The 13,881-nt window shown below is 42.6% G+C and overlaps 1 protein-coding gene across 1 annotated transcript in view; it reads left to right on the forward strand.

Moving 5' to 3' along the window:
* LOC122638249 (beta-glucuronosyltransferase GlcAT14B-like) overlaps nt 1–13,355 on the forward strand; it is a 44,734-nt gene extending 31,379 nt beyond the window's left edge. Inside the window, exon 4 of the mRNA XM_043831118.1 lies at nt 12,509–13,355. Coding sequence (XP_043687053.1) covers nt 12,509–13,023 — 515 coding nt within the window. The 3' untranslated portion in view covers nt 13,024–13,355. The remainder of the gene's footprint in view (nt 1–12,508) is intronic.
* The last annotated feature ends 526 nt before the right edge of the window (nt 13,356–13,881 follow it).

Consider the following 13,881-nt stretch of genomic DNA (forward strand, 5'->3'; position numbering starts at 1 on the left):
GACCTTTGCGATCAGCTCTGTAAAAATCTTGGGACAGTTCATAAATGTGAAATTATTTTGACCTGAATACAACACATTTAAATAATCCCACTACTCTTTCACAGTTTCAATATGGGTAACCAGATCAACAATATTATCCTCCATCGAGTTGAGCATCTGTCCCAATATCTGGGCATCAATTGTATCCCAAGAAGTGTCACCAACAATCCTAGGACCTGTCCAATGCGCTTGCTGATCTGGACCAGTTAAGACCAGCTTTACAATCTTCTTCTATTGCTGGAAGTTTGTAATACCTTCCAATTTTTTCTCCGTAATGCGACTAGAAGAAGATACAGCCTCAGTCACTACACTCTTTGGATCTGTATCCTTAGATTTCTCTCATACCTGAACTTCCTCAAACAGCAACCAAAAGAACTCCAAACAGATCTGATTTCAAGGAAAAATTGATTCCAACAGTCTCAGATATTTTGGAACTCAATCTTCATAACCCCCACCAACTGTCTCGATCCCAAACAAACACCAATCTTCATATCTCGGTCCAAATAGACACCAATATTCATACAATCCAACACATACTGCTTAGAAGTAGCAGATATAGCAGTATATTCAGCAATCCATCCTTCACCATAACCAGGGGATCGATTCACCCCCTCTCAACACAAAAAAACACAACCAGTTCTGGTTGTTCCGATCAAAAGAGCAGAAGCCTGTCTTCTTTTAATTACAGAAAAGAAATAAAAAGAAGAGGAGGAAGCAGGAAGACCCCTAGATAGGTTGTACCAGTCCCTAGAGATCATGCTCTGATACTGTTAGAATATTGGAATTTTTTGTCTTATTAATTCAAGCATTCTCCATAATTCTGGTTTTGTTAACATGGTATCAGAGCAGTCTTCTCTGATCTAGGTTTTCAAAACCTCCCCCCTCCATTCTTTTCTCTCTTCCACCCTTCTCCATCGATTTTCTTTTCTCTCCTTCTTCCCCCTTCTTTGGTTCTCTCCATTCTTCAAGGGCAGCACTAATGAGGTGATCACATTATGATCTAGTTGCTGCCCCCCATCCCACCTCACCATATATGCCATAATTAAAGATCGATAGCTGCTGTTTTTCTTACCTGCGATTTTTGGATTGCTCCTCATTTTTGGAAATCAACCCTATCGACTTGGGAGGTTGATTGTTCACCTTTGGAGCACTGCCGGCAGACCTCTGGACAGCACCTATCATCACTGCAACATCAGTCTTGAAGCTCTTCAAGTTCCAGCCTTCTTCTCCCTTGCATCGATCTCAACCGTCAGGGTTTTTGACACTATATCGATCTTAGGGTTTTGGCTGTTTGTTTGGGGAGATTGTTTGAGGGAAGATTCCCTTGTTTTATTGCTGCATTCAACCTATTTTTTCAGCCACATCTGCTGCAGTTTTTGAAGATCAGATTTCTTCAATTTTTTTTTGGATCGATCTCTACTTGGCTGAATCATGGGTGACTCCGAGATGACTACTGCTACTTCAGGAGGAGATGGTCAGATTAGGAATGACTTTCTTCCCTATGCTGCTGCCATTAAGCTTGATGGTGCGAACTATTTAATTTGGGCTAGATCCTTATCCTTGACCGTGGCTGGTAGGGGACTCACTGGCCATTTTACTGGCACCACCAAACAGCCTATTGAAGATGGTGCTACTCGTACTAAATGGGCTGCCAACGATGCTATGGCGATGTCCTTTGTTCTGAACTCTATGACTACTGACCTCTCTAGTCGGTACCTCCTCCTTGACACTGCTACTCAGATATGGACTGCTGGCAAGGGAACTTATGGTCGTACAGGGAGTGGTGCTCGGGTTTATGAAATCAGGAAGACACTCCAAAACACTACTCAGAAGGAGATGTCTGTCACTAAGTACTATGCTGCCCTCAAGTGTTTATGGCAGCAATTGGATCACTATGCTCGGTTTCAGCCTACTACTACTACTGACATTACTGCCTATCACTCTTATGTGGATCTGTTTCGGGGCTATGATTTTCTGGCTGGCCTCAATGATGATTATGATCCTATTCGGGTGCAAGTTCTTGGTCGGGTTCCTTTCCCCACTTTAGAGGAGACCTTTTCTTATGTTCACAGTGAAGAGACACGTAGGGCTACTATGATGATTACTCCCGAAGTTGAGAGATCAGCCTTACAAGCTGCTGGCTCCACCCTAGATCCTTCTTCTGACAGTGTTGCTGCTACTGCTACAGCCAAAGAGCCCGTAAAGTGTGATCATTGCCACAAACCATATCACACTAAGGCTCAGTGTTGGAAATTACATGGGAAGCCTGCTGATTTTGAGGCTAAACGTGGTCGTGCAAAGTCTAAAAACAAAGCCAATCACACTAAAAGTGTAGCTCCAGCTCCCACTGCTGACATTGGTTTCTCCCAGGAAGAACTCCAAGTTCTCCGGCGTCTGTTGAACACATCCGCTGCCTCTACCCATCTGCCATACCATACCTTTGGCATTTACCAATAACAACTTTGGAAGTTTATGGTATAATCTACTTTGCCATTACTTCCTCGTTTCTATTACCCATAGCACCTTTGGAGAACTCTGGAAGGTTATCCTTTTGCACTATATCCTTCATCATTTCTGTTATGTCCACATGTACTACTACACGTGAGGGGGAGATTATGTACAGTACACCTGCAGAGATTACAGAAGTAGAACTTGCGGGAATACTTGGTGCAAAACATAGAAGATCAGTTTTTCCACCATTGCCATTGGGTATCCTTTGTTGTTGGCTTGAGTTTGCCGTAAGGGGGAGATTGAAGTATTAAAGTATTGAAGATATTTGGTTGTTGCCTGCCTATTTGAGGATTTGTTGCCTACCTATATGAGGATCTACAATTGTGTTGATTCAGTTGTTTTCGCTGCCTGATTCAGTTTATTCCTCTGCTTGCTGCCCTAGTTGCATATCTTCAAGATTATCAGTCTGAGATTCATCACTGGATGTCTGCCTAGTTTTTTGAAGATCAATTATTTCAAGTTCTTGAAGGTTTATTTGGGAGCTTCATTCATCTGTCAAGCTGGACTCTGCTGCAGCTTAGTTTCTTCCTATTTTGTTCAAGTTGGGCATTAGTGCCTTATATGCGCCAACTTGAGGGGGAGTGTTAGAATATTGGAATTTTTTTTTCTTATTAATTCAAGCATTCTCCATAATTCTGGTTTGTTAACAGATACCTTGTTAATTTCAGTAGATGAAAGAAGAAGAAGAGGAAGAAGGAGAGAGTTGCAGTCGTAAGCCACACTAGGCTACACAGGATTCTATTTGATAGAATAATTAAAAAGGGTACAGCACAATGGGGTAAAGGGCAAAACAGGAAAGAAAATAAAGAATAAAATAAATCTGACATTAGGAGTCTCGGGATTAGCACTAGCGCTAATCCCGAGAGCTCCTTTCTCTGCTTTTATTCTAACAGGTCTATTTATTTGTTTCACTGTAAACTTTTTTTCCCAAAAAATTATTATTTTTTAAATTATTTGTCATTCTTCATTTTTTTGTTGGATATGTCATTCGTCATTTTTTTGCTTGATAAAGATTCCACTTTTTTTTTTGTTTTGGGGGAGGGGGGGGGGACAAAATCCTGAAATTTAAAATAGAACTTTTTCCCCCCCTCTTTCTCTCTCTCTTTTAGGAATGCATTTCAGTAAGATATTTTCCTCTTTATCCTCATGTATTTTGTACTAGTATTTAGAAATCCTAGAAATATTTTACGTTGAACAAATGGAACCTTAAAAGTATAGTTGTTAGTCTCTAGGTGACTGAAGGCGTTGGAGGGGGCCTGGATGCAAGGAGACACTGACAAGACGACCAAGGCTCCCATCCATGACGACAAGGACGACCGAGGTGGCTGGACGCCTAGACGACACCTTGACAACTGTTTCTTAGAGGCGTAGTATACATTACAATTGAATCCCCATTAAACTAAAATTTTCTTACGTCTAAGTTATAGTTTTATATATTTATATTTAATCCTCGTCCATATTTGTTATATTTTATTGTATCTCCTCTCCTTAGTCTTTATACTTCTTTCATGCAAAGGGATCTACTACCCCTTCTTTAACACATTTTAGCCAGTCCTCATACCCTTGCCCATTTCTGGACATATACGCCTGCTCCCTAATTTTTAAGAATTAGGTAGATCCTCCTCCTGGACACAGACAAATACTCTACCCTTGCACCCTAATCCATGTAACATAAATCTTCACTTTTTTTCCATGATACTGATATCCACAAACCTATAATGAATGCATACAGATACTCTAACCTTACACCCCTAACCCATGTAATAAATCTCTACTTTTTCCATGATATTTGTATCCACAAACCTATGATGCATCAATGCTTTTCTCATATTTATGGTCTTCATACAGTGCATCAGCAGCTTTCATAGGCATGAATTCACGCCAGATATGCTTTTCATAGTCATAAGCAGCAATATTTGCCTACTATCCTTTAGTGGCCTTTAGCTCCTTTAGTTAATCTATCAGTTACACAAACACTTTTAGGTATGGTTTCATAGCCAAACTTGCTTGACCTCTGTATCTTTTGCAATGAATATACCCATTGGTTTCCTTTCAGACAGAATCATTCCACAGACGAGAGAAGTATTTATAGACTTCTTCTTTGAACTTAATACACGATGAAATCCACACATGATATATCCAACATGGCACAATGGCCGACAAAGATATTACAAATATCTAAAGCAAAGCGAGAAAAGCAGAAAAGCAGGCTCGATGGCAGATAAAGATAACACAAATATCTAAATTAAAGCGGAAATCACGAACGGAGATGGCGGAGGACAGCGACAGGGGTCCTAGTCAGTGTCATTGCCAGAAGAGGTATCTGGAGCAAAAAGTAAATAGTTATCTACTTCATGCTCAGCTTGGGCCAACATAATGCGGTGAATCACGGGGTGGAGGGTCGGGCATTGACGTCCCAAGCAGAGTAGGTGGAATTGATGAGGATATCTGGTATCGTGGAGGGGTCCACAACATTCTCTTGGCACATAGTGCGCATAAATGCAAGCCAGTTGTTGCATGACTCATCATCATAATCTCGATGATCCCAGATGTTGACAGATCCATTGCTCATAATGGAGAAGGAGGGGTCATATGTGATGAGATGGTGATGTAAGACGGGAGGTTCAACTAGGGCAGGGTGGATGTGTTCTACAGGCCGGTGAAAGAGGATAGTGACATAGTATTGTTCTCTGGGAAGGGCTGAGAGGATGGTGATCCAATGGTGGATAGGTGCAAAAAGCTGGAGAAATCTAGCAAAATGAGATGGGACAGCCGGTCGGAGAAAACGGTGGGATTGGGATCTGGAAGGAAGTCTGTAGGTGATGGTGGTCTGTCTTAAGTAATGAAGAATGGCATGGGTAGAGAAACACATAGCAATTTTGTGGACAACGAGGAGATGCCAGAAAAAGACTACATATTCCTTGGTGAAATTATAGTAGTAGGTCATGGTAAAAAGGGTAAGGAAAGGATGGTCTGGGTGGCAAGTTTACCAGTCATACAGAAGTCCATGGCGAGAGACAAGGACTTTTAGCATGTCTTGATAGGTTTGGGTGCTGTAATTGACCATGGTTCGTCCAGAGATGTCACAGTAAATTTCAGGGGGTAAGGTAGGTAGTAAGGACGTAAGGTCATCCGGGGGGGGAGGAGTTGGTGGTTGAGAGGGTCCGGGGTCTGCAGGAGACTGAGAAGGACCTGGGTCTGTAGGCCAGAGAGGCATGCAAAGGATGGGAATGGTAGATGAGATAGGTGTCTTGGACCTGGATAAGAAATCTGCTAACACATTGTCTTTGCCCTTAATATGTTTGACTGTAAAAGACCATTGAGAGAACCAGCGAGCCCATCAGAGAAGTTGTGGTTCTGGGAGAATCTTTTGTTTGAACTGCAACATTCGTGGAAATGAGGACATATCCATTTCGACCTGGAAAGTGTTCTATGAGATAGAACTGGAATTTTTCAATTCCTCGTTTAACTGCAAGGATTTCTTTGAAGGTTGAATGATAGTGTTGTTCAGATGGTTTGAACTGTGCATTGCGGTAACCACAAATCTGCCTTGTGCCATTAGTGTCTTCAAGAAGTATTGCCACCCATTGGTCGTCACTGGCATCTGTTTGGAGGATGCGTAGACCACCGGTGGGAATATGAAGAGGTGGTAGCTGGACTGTAATCTGTTTAAGAGTCTGAACTACCTTGGTATGCTTTGCGGTCCATGGGGGAGGATTCTTCTTGAGGAGCTTGTATAATGGTCCTGTATAAGTGGTCTGGTGAGGAATGAATTCTGCCATGTAATTGATGATGCCAAGAAATTGTTGGAGCTGATTAACAGTGAGAGGTCCATCCGAGAATTGAAGAAGTGATTTTCCAATATGAGGTTGAAGTTGATACTATCCTTTATGAATGGTGACACCAAGAAAATCCACTGTGGTAATTCCGATTGCCATTTTTGTGGAGGAAAGCATTATACCATGCTGGACGGTGATGTCATAGAACTGGGAGAAGAGCTTCTGATGATCAACAATGTTCTTTGAGAACAGTAGGATGTCATCAATGTAAATGAGAGCTTGCCGTTGGATGGGAGCATGGATACGCATCATAGCCTTTTGAAATAAGGAGGGAGCCACCTTAAGACCAAATGGCATAACTGTCCAATGGAAATGTGAACCAGGGATGCAGAAACTTGTTTTGGGCCTGTCATCAGGATGAATTCCAAGTTACTAGAAACCTGCTTTGAGATCAAATTTGCTGAAGATGGTTGGTTTTGAGAGTTGGAGCATTAAAGCTGGTCGAGTAGGCAAAGGGAACTTGTCATCTGCCAGAAATGCATTGAGAGGCTGATGGTTAATAACCAATCGGAGCTTGCCGCGTGTTTGCTCTGCACGTTTGTTAACATAAAAAGCTTCACATGCCCATGCTGATGAAGTGGGCTCAATAAGACCTTGGGCTTCCAAAAGAGTAACTTCATCCTGGGCTAAAGCCAAATGGGCCGGATTTAGTCCAGAATGGCTAGCTTTAGTTGGATTGGCATCTTCATTCTTCTTGAAAGGTAGCCTGATAAAATATTGTGAGTTTTTCCAGAGGGGATGATCACACTTTGTGAGAAAATCTGTATGAGAATCTGCACAGCATTGAGAGATTAGCTTTTGCTTGATATCATCAAGAGGAGAAGTAAGGGAGAGAAGGGTGGAAGTAGTGGTCCATGGTAAGGTTTGCTTCTTGTAGGTAAGACCATGGGAACTCCATTGAAGGCCGGGGAACTTGGTTAAAAGATCAAATCCAATGAGGGCATCTCGGTCGGGTAAGGAGGATCCTAGAACTCTATGGCTGACTGTCAACAGGGGGAAAATCTTGAACTTGACTGGATCCTTGGATATTAAATCAACAGAGAAGGTTTTTCCATCTGCAGCAGTAAAGTACTGCTTATGGGGCTTCCAACAGCAGGGGGTAAAACATGAGGAGCCAGTATAATCATGGTTGCACCAGTGTCAAAATAACCAATTACTTTAATTGGGGGGTCCCAAACAGTGGGGTAAATTGAAAGGGGGGCTAATGGAAGGGTAATTTTTGGAGATGAAGGGTACAGGGGTGGAGGTGGTGAATATAGAGGGTAGACGGGTTCAAATCCGTCGGACTCAGTATATGGGTCGGACTTAGAATCCGAGTCGAGAGCTTCTATTGCAAACAGAAGGTCAGAAGAGAATTCGTCGTCGATGGAATACAGAGATTCGATGTCAGCATCCGGATCATCTGCAGTATCATGAGGAGTAAGCATATGCATGAGCTTGGTCCGTTTTTGCTTGTCGGGGCAATTTTTTGCAAAGTGACCTTTCTTTCCACAAGAGTTACATGTATCAGAAGTTTTGCCACGAAACTTCTTTCTCTTGAAGTACCTGTATCTCTTAGTGTTGCCTGTTCGGTGAGGATGAGAAGAAGCCTTGTGCTTGTGCTTGTACTTGCTGTGCTGGGGTGACCTGGTATTGGGGAGACGAGAGCGGTGATCTTTCTTCTTGGTGGGACAATGGCAATTTTGATCTTTGCACTTGATTTTGAGATAGGATGTGTTGCAGACATCCTTTAATCGTCCAGTGGTCTTTTCCCAAGTTTTAAAAAACTGCTGCTGATTGCAAAGACGCTGAAGTGCTGTTTGGATTTCTTGATAAAGGCGACCGAGAGTCACCTGACTCAGTTGAAGGCCTTGAGTAGTCAAATGTTTCACAGCATCATTTCCCAAGGGTTCTAGGAATTAGTTGAGAAAGATCTGTTTCATATTTACATCATCCATGCCGCCAAGGATGTAGAAGCGGTCTGTCATGCGGTGAAAATGTCTTTCAAGATCAGACTTCTGGAAGGAGCAACATTTCATCTGGAAATACTCTTCACGGGCTTTGAGCCGATTATTCTCCAGAGGGCCAATGAACTCGTTGTACAGTTGGAGAACGAAATCATCAATATTCAATTGGACCCATTGCAGTTATCTGGATGGGCCTAAAGCCATGTACCATTCTCTAAGAGTACCATGAGCTCGTGCTAGAAACTTGGTAATAGCTGCTCTGGGTATCATGCCTTCCTGGAGTAATTCCGCTGTGAGCCAGGCATGAAATTCTGAGATCTTGCTGGGCAATTTATGGAATGGTATGCCATCAAAAGTAAGGAGCTGCTTAGGATCTTGATTGCTGAATGGCTGAAAATCCTGTAAAGGTGGCATAGGTGGTTGTGTCTCGCCAACATGATCTTCTTCCTCAGAGAGAACTTGTGTAACCCCAGTAGGTTCAGTTGCAGGTGGTGGATCCGGAGGTTGATGTGCCATGAAAACCAAAGGAGGTTCTGTGATCCAAGAATCAATATCAGAGGCTAGAGAGGACTTAGGGACGGGAGAGGGTTTGGAGTCCATATACAGTTGTTTGAGGAAGTTTGAAAGGGAATTGGGGTTTGTAGCCGAGATCAACGGGGAACAAGCTGGTTGTGTTGATGGAGGTCTTTGTGGAGGCACATATGGGACAAAGGCAGGTGATCTAGAGTGGTAAGAATGAATTGGTTGGAAAGTGGGTTGAGTATAACGAGAAGGGTTGGGCTGGTAGAGTGAAGGGTCTATACTCGGGGGTGTGGATGAAATGGTACTAGGACTATATGGTGGTTTTGGGGACTTCCTACGGCAGAGTCTACTCTGACTTTGGCGTAAATCCTGCAGTTCTTTGAAAAGGTCTGTCAGAAAACTGTGGTGTGTAGGAGACACATCATACTCAACTGCTAGGGGTGCTGGGGGGAAATCCGGGTAAAACCGAGGGAAAGATGGCGAGAGAGGAGGCTGCATCGGAGCCTGGATCCAGCTGAGTTGATCTTCAAGTCGCTGCTTTTCTCGTTAACGAGTAGAGATGAGAGAAGAGGCATAAACAACATCTTTAACTGTAGTGCCTATGTGCATGAGCTCCTTGTGTAGAGCTTCAATCCTTTCTTTGAGATAACGGACATCGATATCTTGTTGACTCAAACGAAGAGTTGTGTGTTCCTGGTAGGACATAATCTTTTGCAGATACTGGTTTTGCACGATAGCATTCTCAGCTTGCCAATTAAGCTGGGCCTCAACTGTAGTGTTGCTAGGGAGGCGTCCATCTGGTTAGACTGAATTGGAAGGTGTAACTTTCCATTTTTGCAGGCGTCTGTCATGGTCTTCATAGTCAGTAGCCCCTGGAAAATTCTTACTGATGCCTGAACTGCTACCACTAGCACCTGCTAAAGGATAACAAGGTGGAGGAGGAGGCGGAACTGAGGTTGGGGAACAACAACCTAAAAAACAAGGTTTGCTGCTTCCATATTCCACAATAAACTGGTATTTTCCTGGGTCGTCGCCGAGTGGGCCAACGTTAGGACAGCCTTGTTGGTAACGAATCCATAACGGATCTTTCAGGTGTTTCTTTCTCCTAGGTTTCCTGGAGGAGACTGGAGGAGCTTCATCAGAATCAGAAGAGAGACAGTCGGAACAATCGCAGACATCAAAATATCTATGGCCGGTCGGGCTTTGGAATTTGTAGACCGGGTTGCCTTGAGCATCAAAGGACGCAATAGGAACGTCCAACTGTGGTTCAAGCTGCGGGGGTGAAGACGGGAGAACTGGACCCATATTGACGGGTTTAGGGAAGGTAATCTCTGTTTTTCCGTTGCCGAGTCGCTTATAAGTTGGATCAGTCGCCACCAAAGGAGGTGTGGGTTGAACTGCATGTGTTGATTTGTAGGCCGAAACCCAAGAATCTGGGACCAACTTGAAGAGATTTGATCGACTAAGTTGCCGTGGAACATGAGTGACCGTGGGGGTCTGGTCTGAACCAATATGGAGGAATAGAGCTGAATCGTTTGCGGTATGTCCGGTGTTGAGATGAAAAGCATGATTTTGCAGACGATAGCAAATCTGATAGTGCAAGGTTGCAACAATTGCTGATTCCACCTGGGGAGCACCGGTGATTTGGATCAGGAATTTCCAGGCTGTAGGAAGATTAGGATCTAATAAAGAAAGATTATAGTTGGGATATAGTGTATAGAACACTGTGCCGTTGTTCAAAGTGGACTGAACATTGGTTAAAACAACATGTTGATATAGTTTGAACTGGGTATCCAACAGATCCATACGCATAACAACTGGAAGACTTTTCCGTCCATGCAAGGTAAGGGTCATCTTGACTGCTCCAAGATGGAGATGGGTGTATCCCAAAGTGAGCCATTGCCTGATCAGGTCTGAAGGTATCTCAATAGGAAAATATTGTTCAGATCCTGAGGCTGTAACTTGATTTTGGGAAAAAGGAGATGCTTGCACATACTCTTTAAGACCTGGAGACTTCTTAGGAGCAAGAAGAGTCCGTATAGTTTTAGAGAGAGTAGAGGTGTGTTTGGGGAAAACATCATAAGGGTTTATGACCGGAAAATTTGTAGGGTGAACTTGCTGATCAGAGGGAGTATAATTTAATTCATAAAGATAATCAACTTTAGAAGCATGGGTTTGTGGGAATGTAACGGATGAAGTACCGGGAGCAGATTGCATCATATGGAGTAAATGAGATTTCACCTACCAGAAGAAGGATGACCATCCGAGTATGAGGGAACAAGGTCTGTGATTGCAAGCGCAAGGTGTCGGAAAACAGGGTGAAGTCATGCCAGAGGTATTCTGAGCCTTGTAGGGATAAAAGGGGCCTCTTGCCACGATCCCACACGCTCAAGGACTGTTACTGTCATAACCATACACTATAACTAGACAACCTGAGACGATATAAGATAGACCATAGAACCATCACACAGGGACAATCAGAGCCCTCGCCGGGCAGATGAAAAGAAGAACTTAGAACATCATGGCTTTGATACCAGTAATAAGTACATCTATTTATCAGAAGAAAAAGAACACCTTTTAATGCAACCCCGGGCTTTGTAACCCCGAAATTGTTGGACTGTGGTTGTCATTGTTGTCAACACAGTCAGTTGAGCAACACACTCACACAGTGATGTGAGCAGAGCTGAAGAGCTGGCAGTATAGTCTGTATCAGCTAATTGAGTCAGTAGCAGTGATGTGGCAAGTATGTGCTTGACATGACAGATGAGATGTACAACATGTGTGTACAGCCATTGATATGGTTAGTATGTTAGTTTATATGTCAGGACATGAGTGGCATGTGTGTGAGGCACTTAGCAGTGATGACATGATGATGGGCAAAGTAATAATTTCATGTTAAAAATGAAACACCACCCTTCTTCTCCTAATGGTCTCACCACCACCATGCCACCACCCCACCGCCATCATTGCCACTACCACCCTGCCACCGCCACCATTAACATCACCGCCGCCACCACCACCCCCTTCCGAGCCCAGCTCCACTCTGCCCGTCACCACCACCCTTCCCAAAGAAATATAGAGAATCTATTCTCAGAAACTACCAAATGGTTTTTTTTTATTCTTGAAATATTTCATATTGATATAACCAAAACAATTCAATTTCTTGACCAAAAATCTATTTGTTGACTATTTCATGAAATCAATCCGAAATTGAAGTAGAAATGATACCAAATCTGGCCCTAGTTATGGGAAAGAATTTCTTGACAAAACTAGCAATAAAGCAGAGGAAATTATATATTAAAAAGAAAACACTGAGTAACTAGACTAAAGAAATAAAACTGAATTACTCTGAATACAGCCACTCTTCATTAAATAGCATAATGGCTTGTATTTGAATTTTGAATTTGCCAGTGTTGACGTAGGCAATAGATTTTCTTGCATTAGCAATACTAAATGGAACTGACGCTCATAACATAGAATCGTAGATGACTTTAGAAACAGAAAATTGAACGTCTAAGGCAGATAATACACTGATACTGCCTTTTGCACTGTTGATCAAATTGTTCCTGGACTGACATTACTCGATGTGCTTCACATGTTAGCTTCTTTTGCAATCAGTTTTCTAATCAAGCTTCTATTTCTGTGTGATAGGTTCTGCCTGGATGGCGCTCTCTCGCCCTTTTATTGACTACTGCATATGGGGTTGGGACAACCTTCCTCGCACTGTTCTAATGTACTACTCAAATTTCATTTCCTCCCCTGAAGGGTACTTCCATACTGTCATCTGTAATGCTCGGGAGTTCCGAAATACTACTGTCAACAGCGACCTGCATTTCATATCATGGGATAACCCACCCAAGCAACACCCCCACCAGCTTAACCTCAATGACATGACGAAGATGATTGACAGCAATGCTCCATTTGCAAGGAAGTTCCGCAGAGATGATCCAGTACTGGACAAAATAGATGCTGAACTTTTGTTCCGAGGGCCTGGCATGGTTGTTCCAGGTGGGTGGTGCATTGGGAGCAGGAAAAACGGGACAGACCCTTGTTTGGTGATGAGTAATACCACAGTCCTTACGCCAGGTCCAGGTGCGAGAAGGCTTGGAAATCTAATTGTCTCTCTCTTATCAAAAGAAAATTTCCGCCCAAGACAGTGCAAGTGATAAAGGAGACGGTATTGCAGCTTCTGCTGACTGGCAAATAGTTACATCTGGGAGATTTATTATTAGCACAAGCTAGTAAAGAGCATTTTCATCTGGAAGAGAGTGATGGTGGCATAGTAGATCTCACAGGCTCTTGGATAGGCAGGAATTGGTCAGATTTGGTGGAAGCAGGAAGGAGTATGAAGCCAAATATATTCAGCAGCTGTTATATACAATCAACTGGAAAATCCTTTCAGGTCATAAATGGTCGAATATCTACAAATAGGTCTAATCTTCCACACTCCCAAGAATATCTGAATACCTAACCCAAAACTTAAAGCAAAATTATGTGTTGTTGCTGCTTGCTGGGGGTTTTAAAATATAATCTATTTTTCCTATTCCAAAAAATAGATTATAAGCAGGCCAGCCCCTAAGGAATGGAAGAATACATTTTCTTTTTGCTCTGTTTGGTTGTTTTTGATCTTAGAATCTTGTCGGATTCCCAGGGAAAAGAAAAGTCATTTCAAGAATGATTTGAGGAAGGTGGTTGTTTCAGAGGCATTGTTAGTACTGATGTAAAATGTCCATAAGAAAATAGTGAAAAAATTTTGTCCTCCTTTATTTTACAAATTTTGGGCACAAAACAATGGGTCAAATTGTCAAATTTCTTCATTCACTACGTCCGTCCCCTTTGTGATTGGAAGTGGTTTGCTTGGATGGTCATTTATTGTGGACTTTATTTTATGCAATCTGAAAATCTAGATTATGAATCTGAGATGCGACCAAGTCAATGATCATATCTGTTAGCATGAGATAAAGGAAATTATATTGTTGTTAAGGGAAGAAATTTTGATGGAAGGAGCAAAAAAAGAAGGAAGA

Source organism: Telopea speciosissima, chromosome 8 (assembly GCF_018873765.1).
Source record: "Telopea speciosissima isolate NSW1024214 ecotype Mountain lineage chromosome 8, Tspe_v1, whole genome shotgun sequence".
In the NCBI taxonomy this organism is placed as follows: domain Eukaryota; kingdom Viridiplantae; phylum Streptophyta; class Magnoliopsida; order Proteales; family Proteaceae; genus Telopea; species Telopea speciosissima.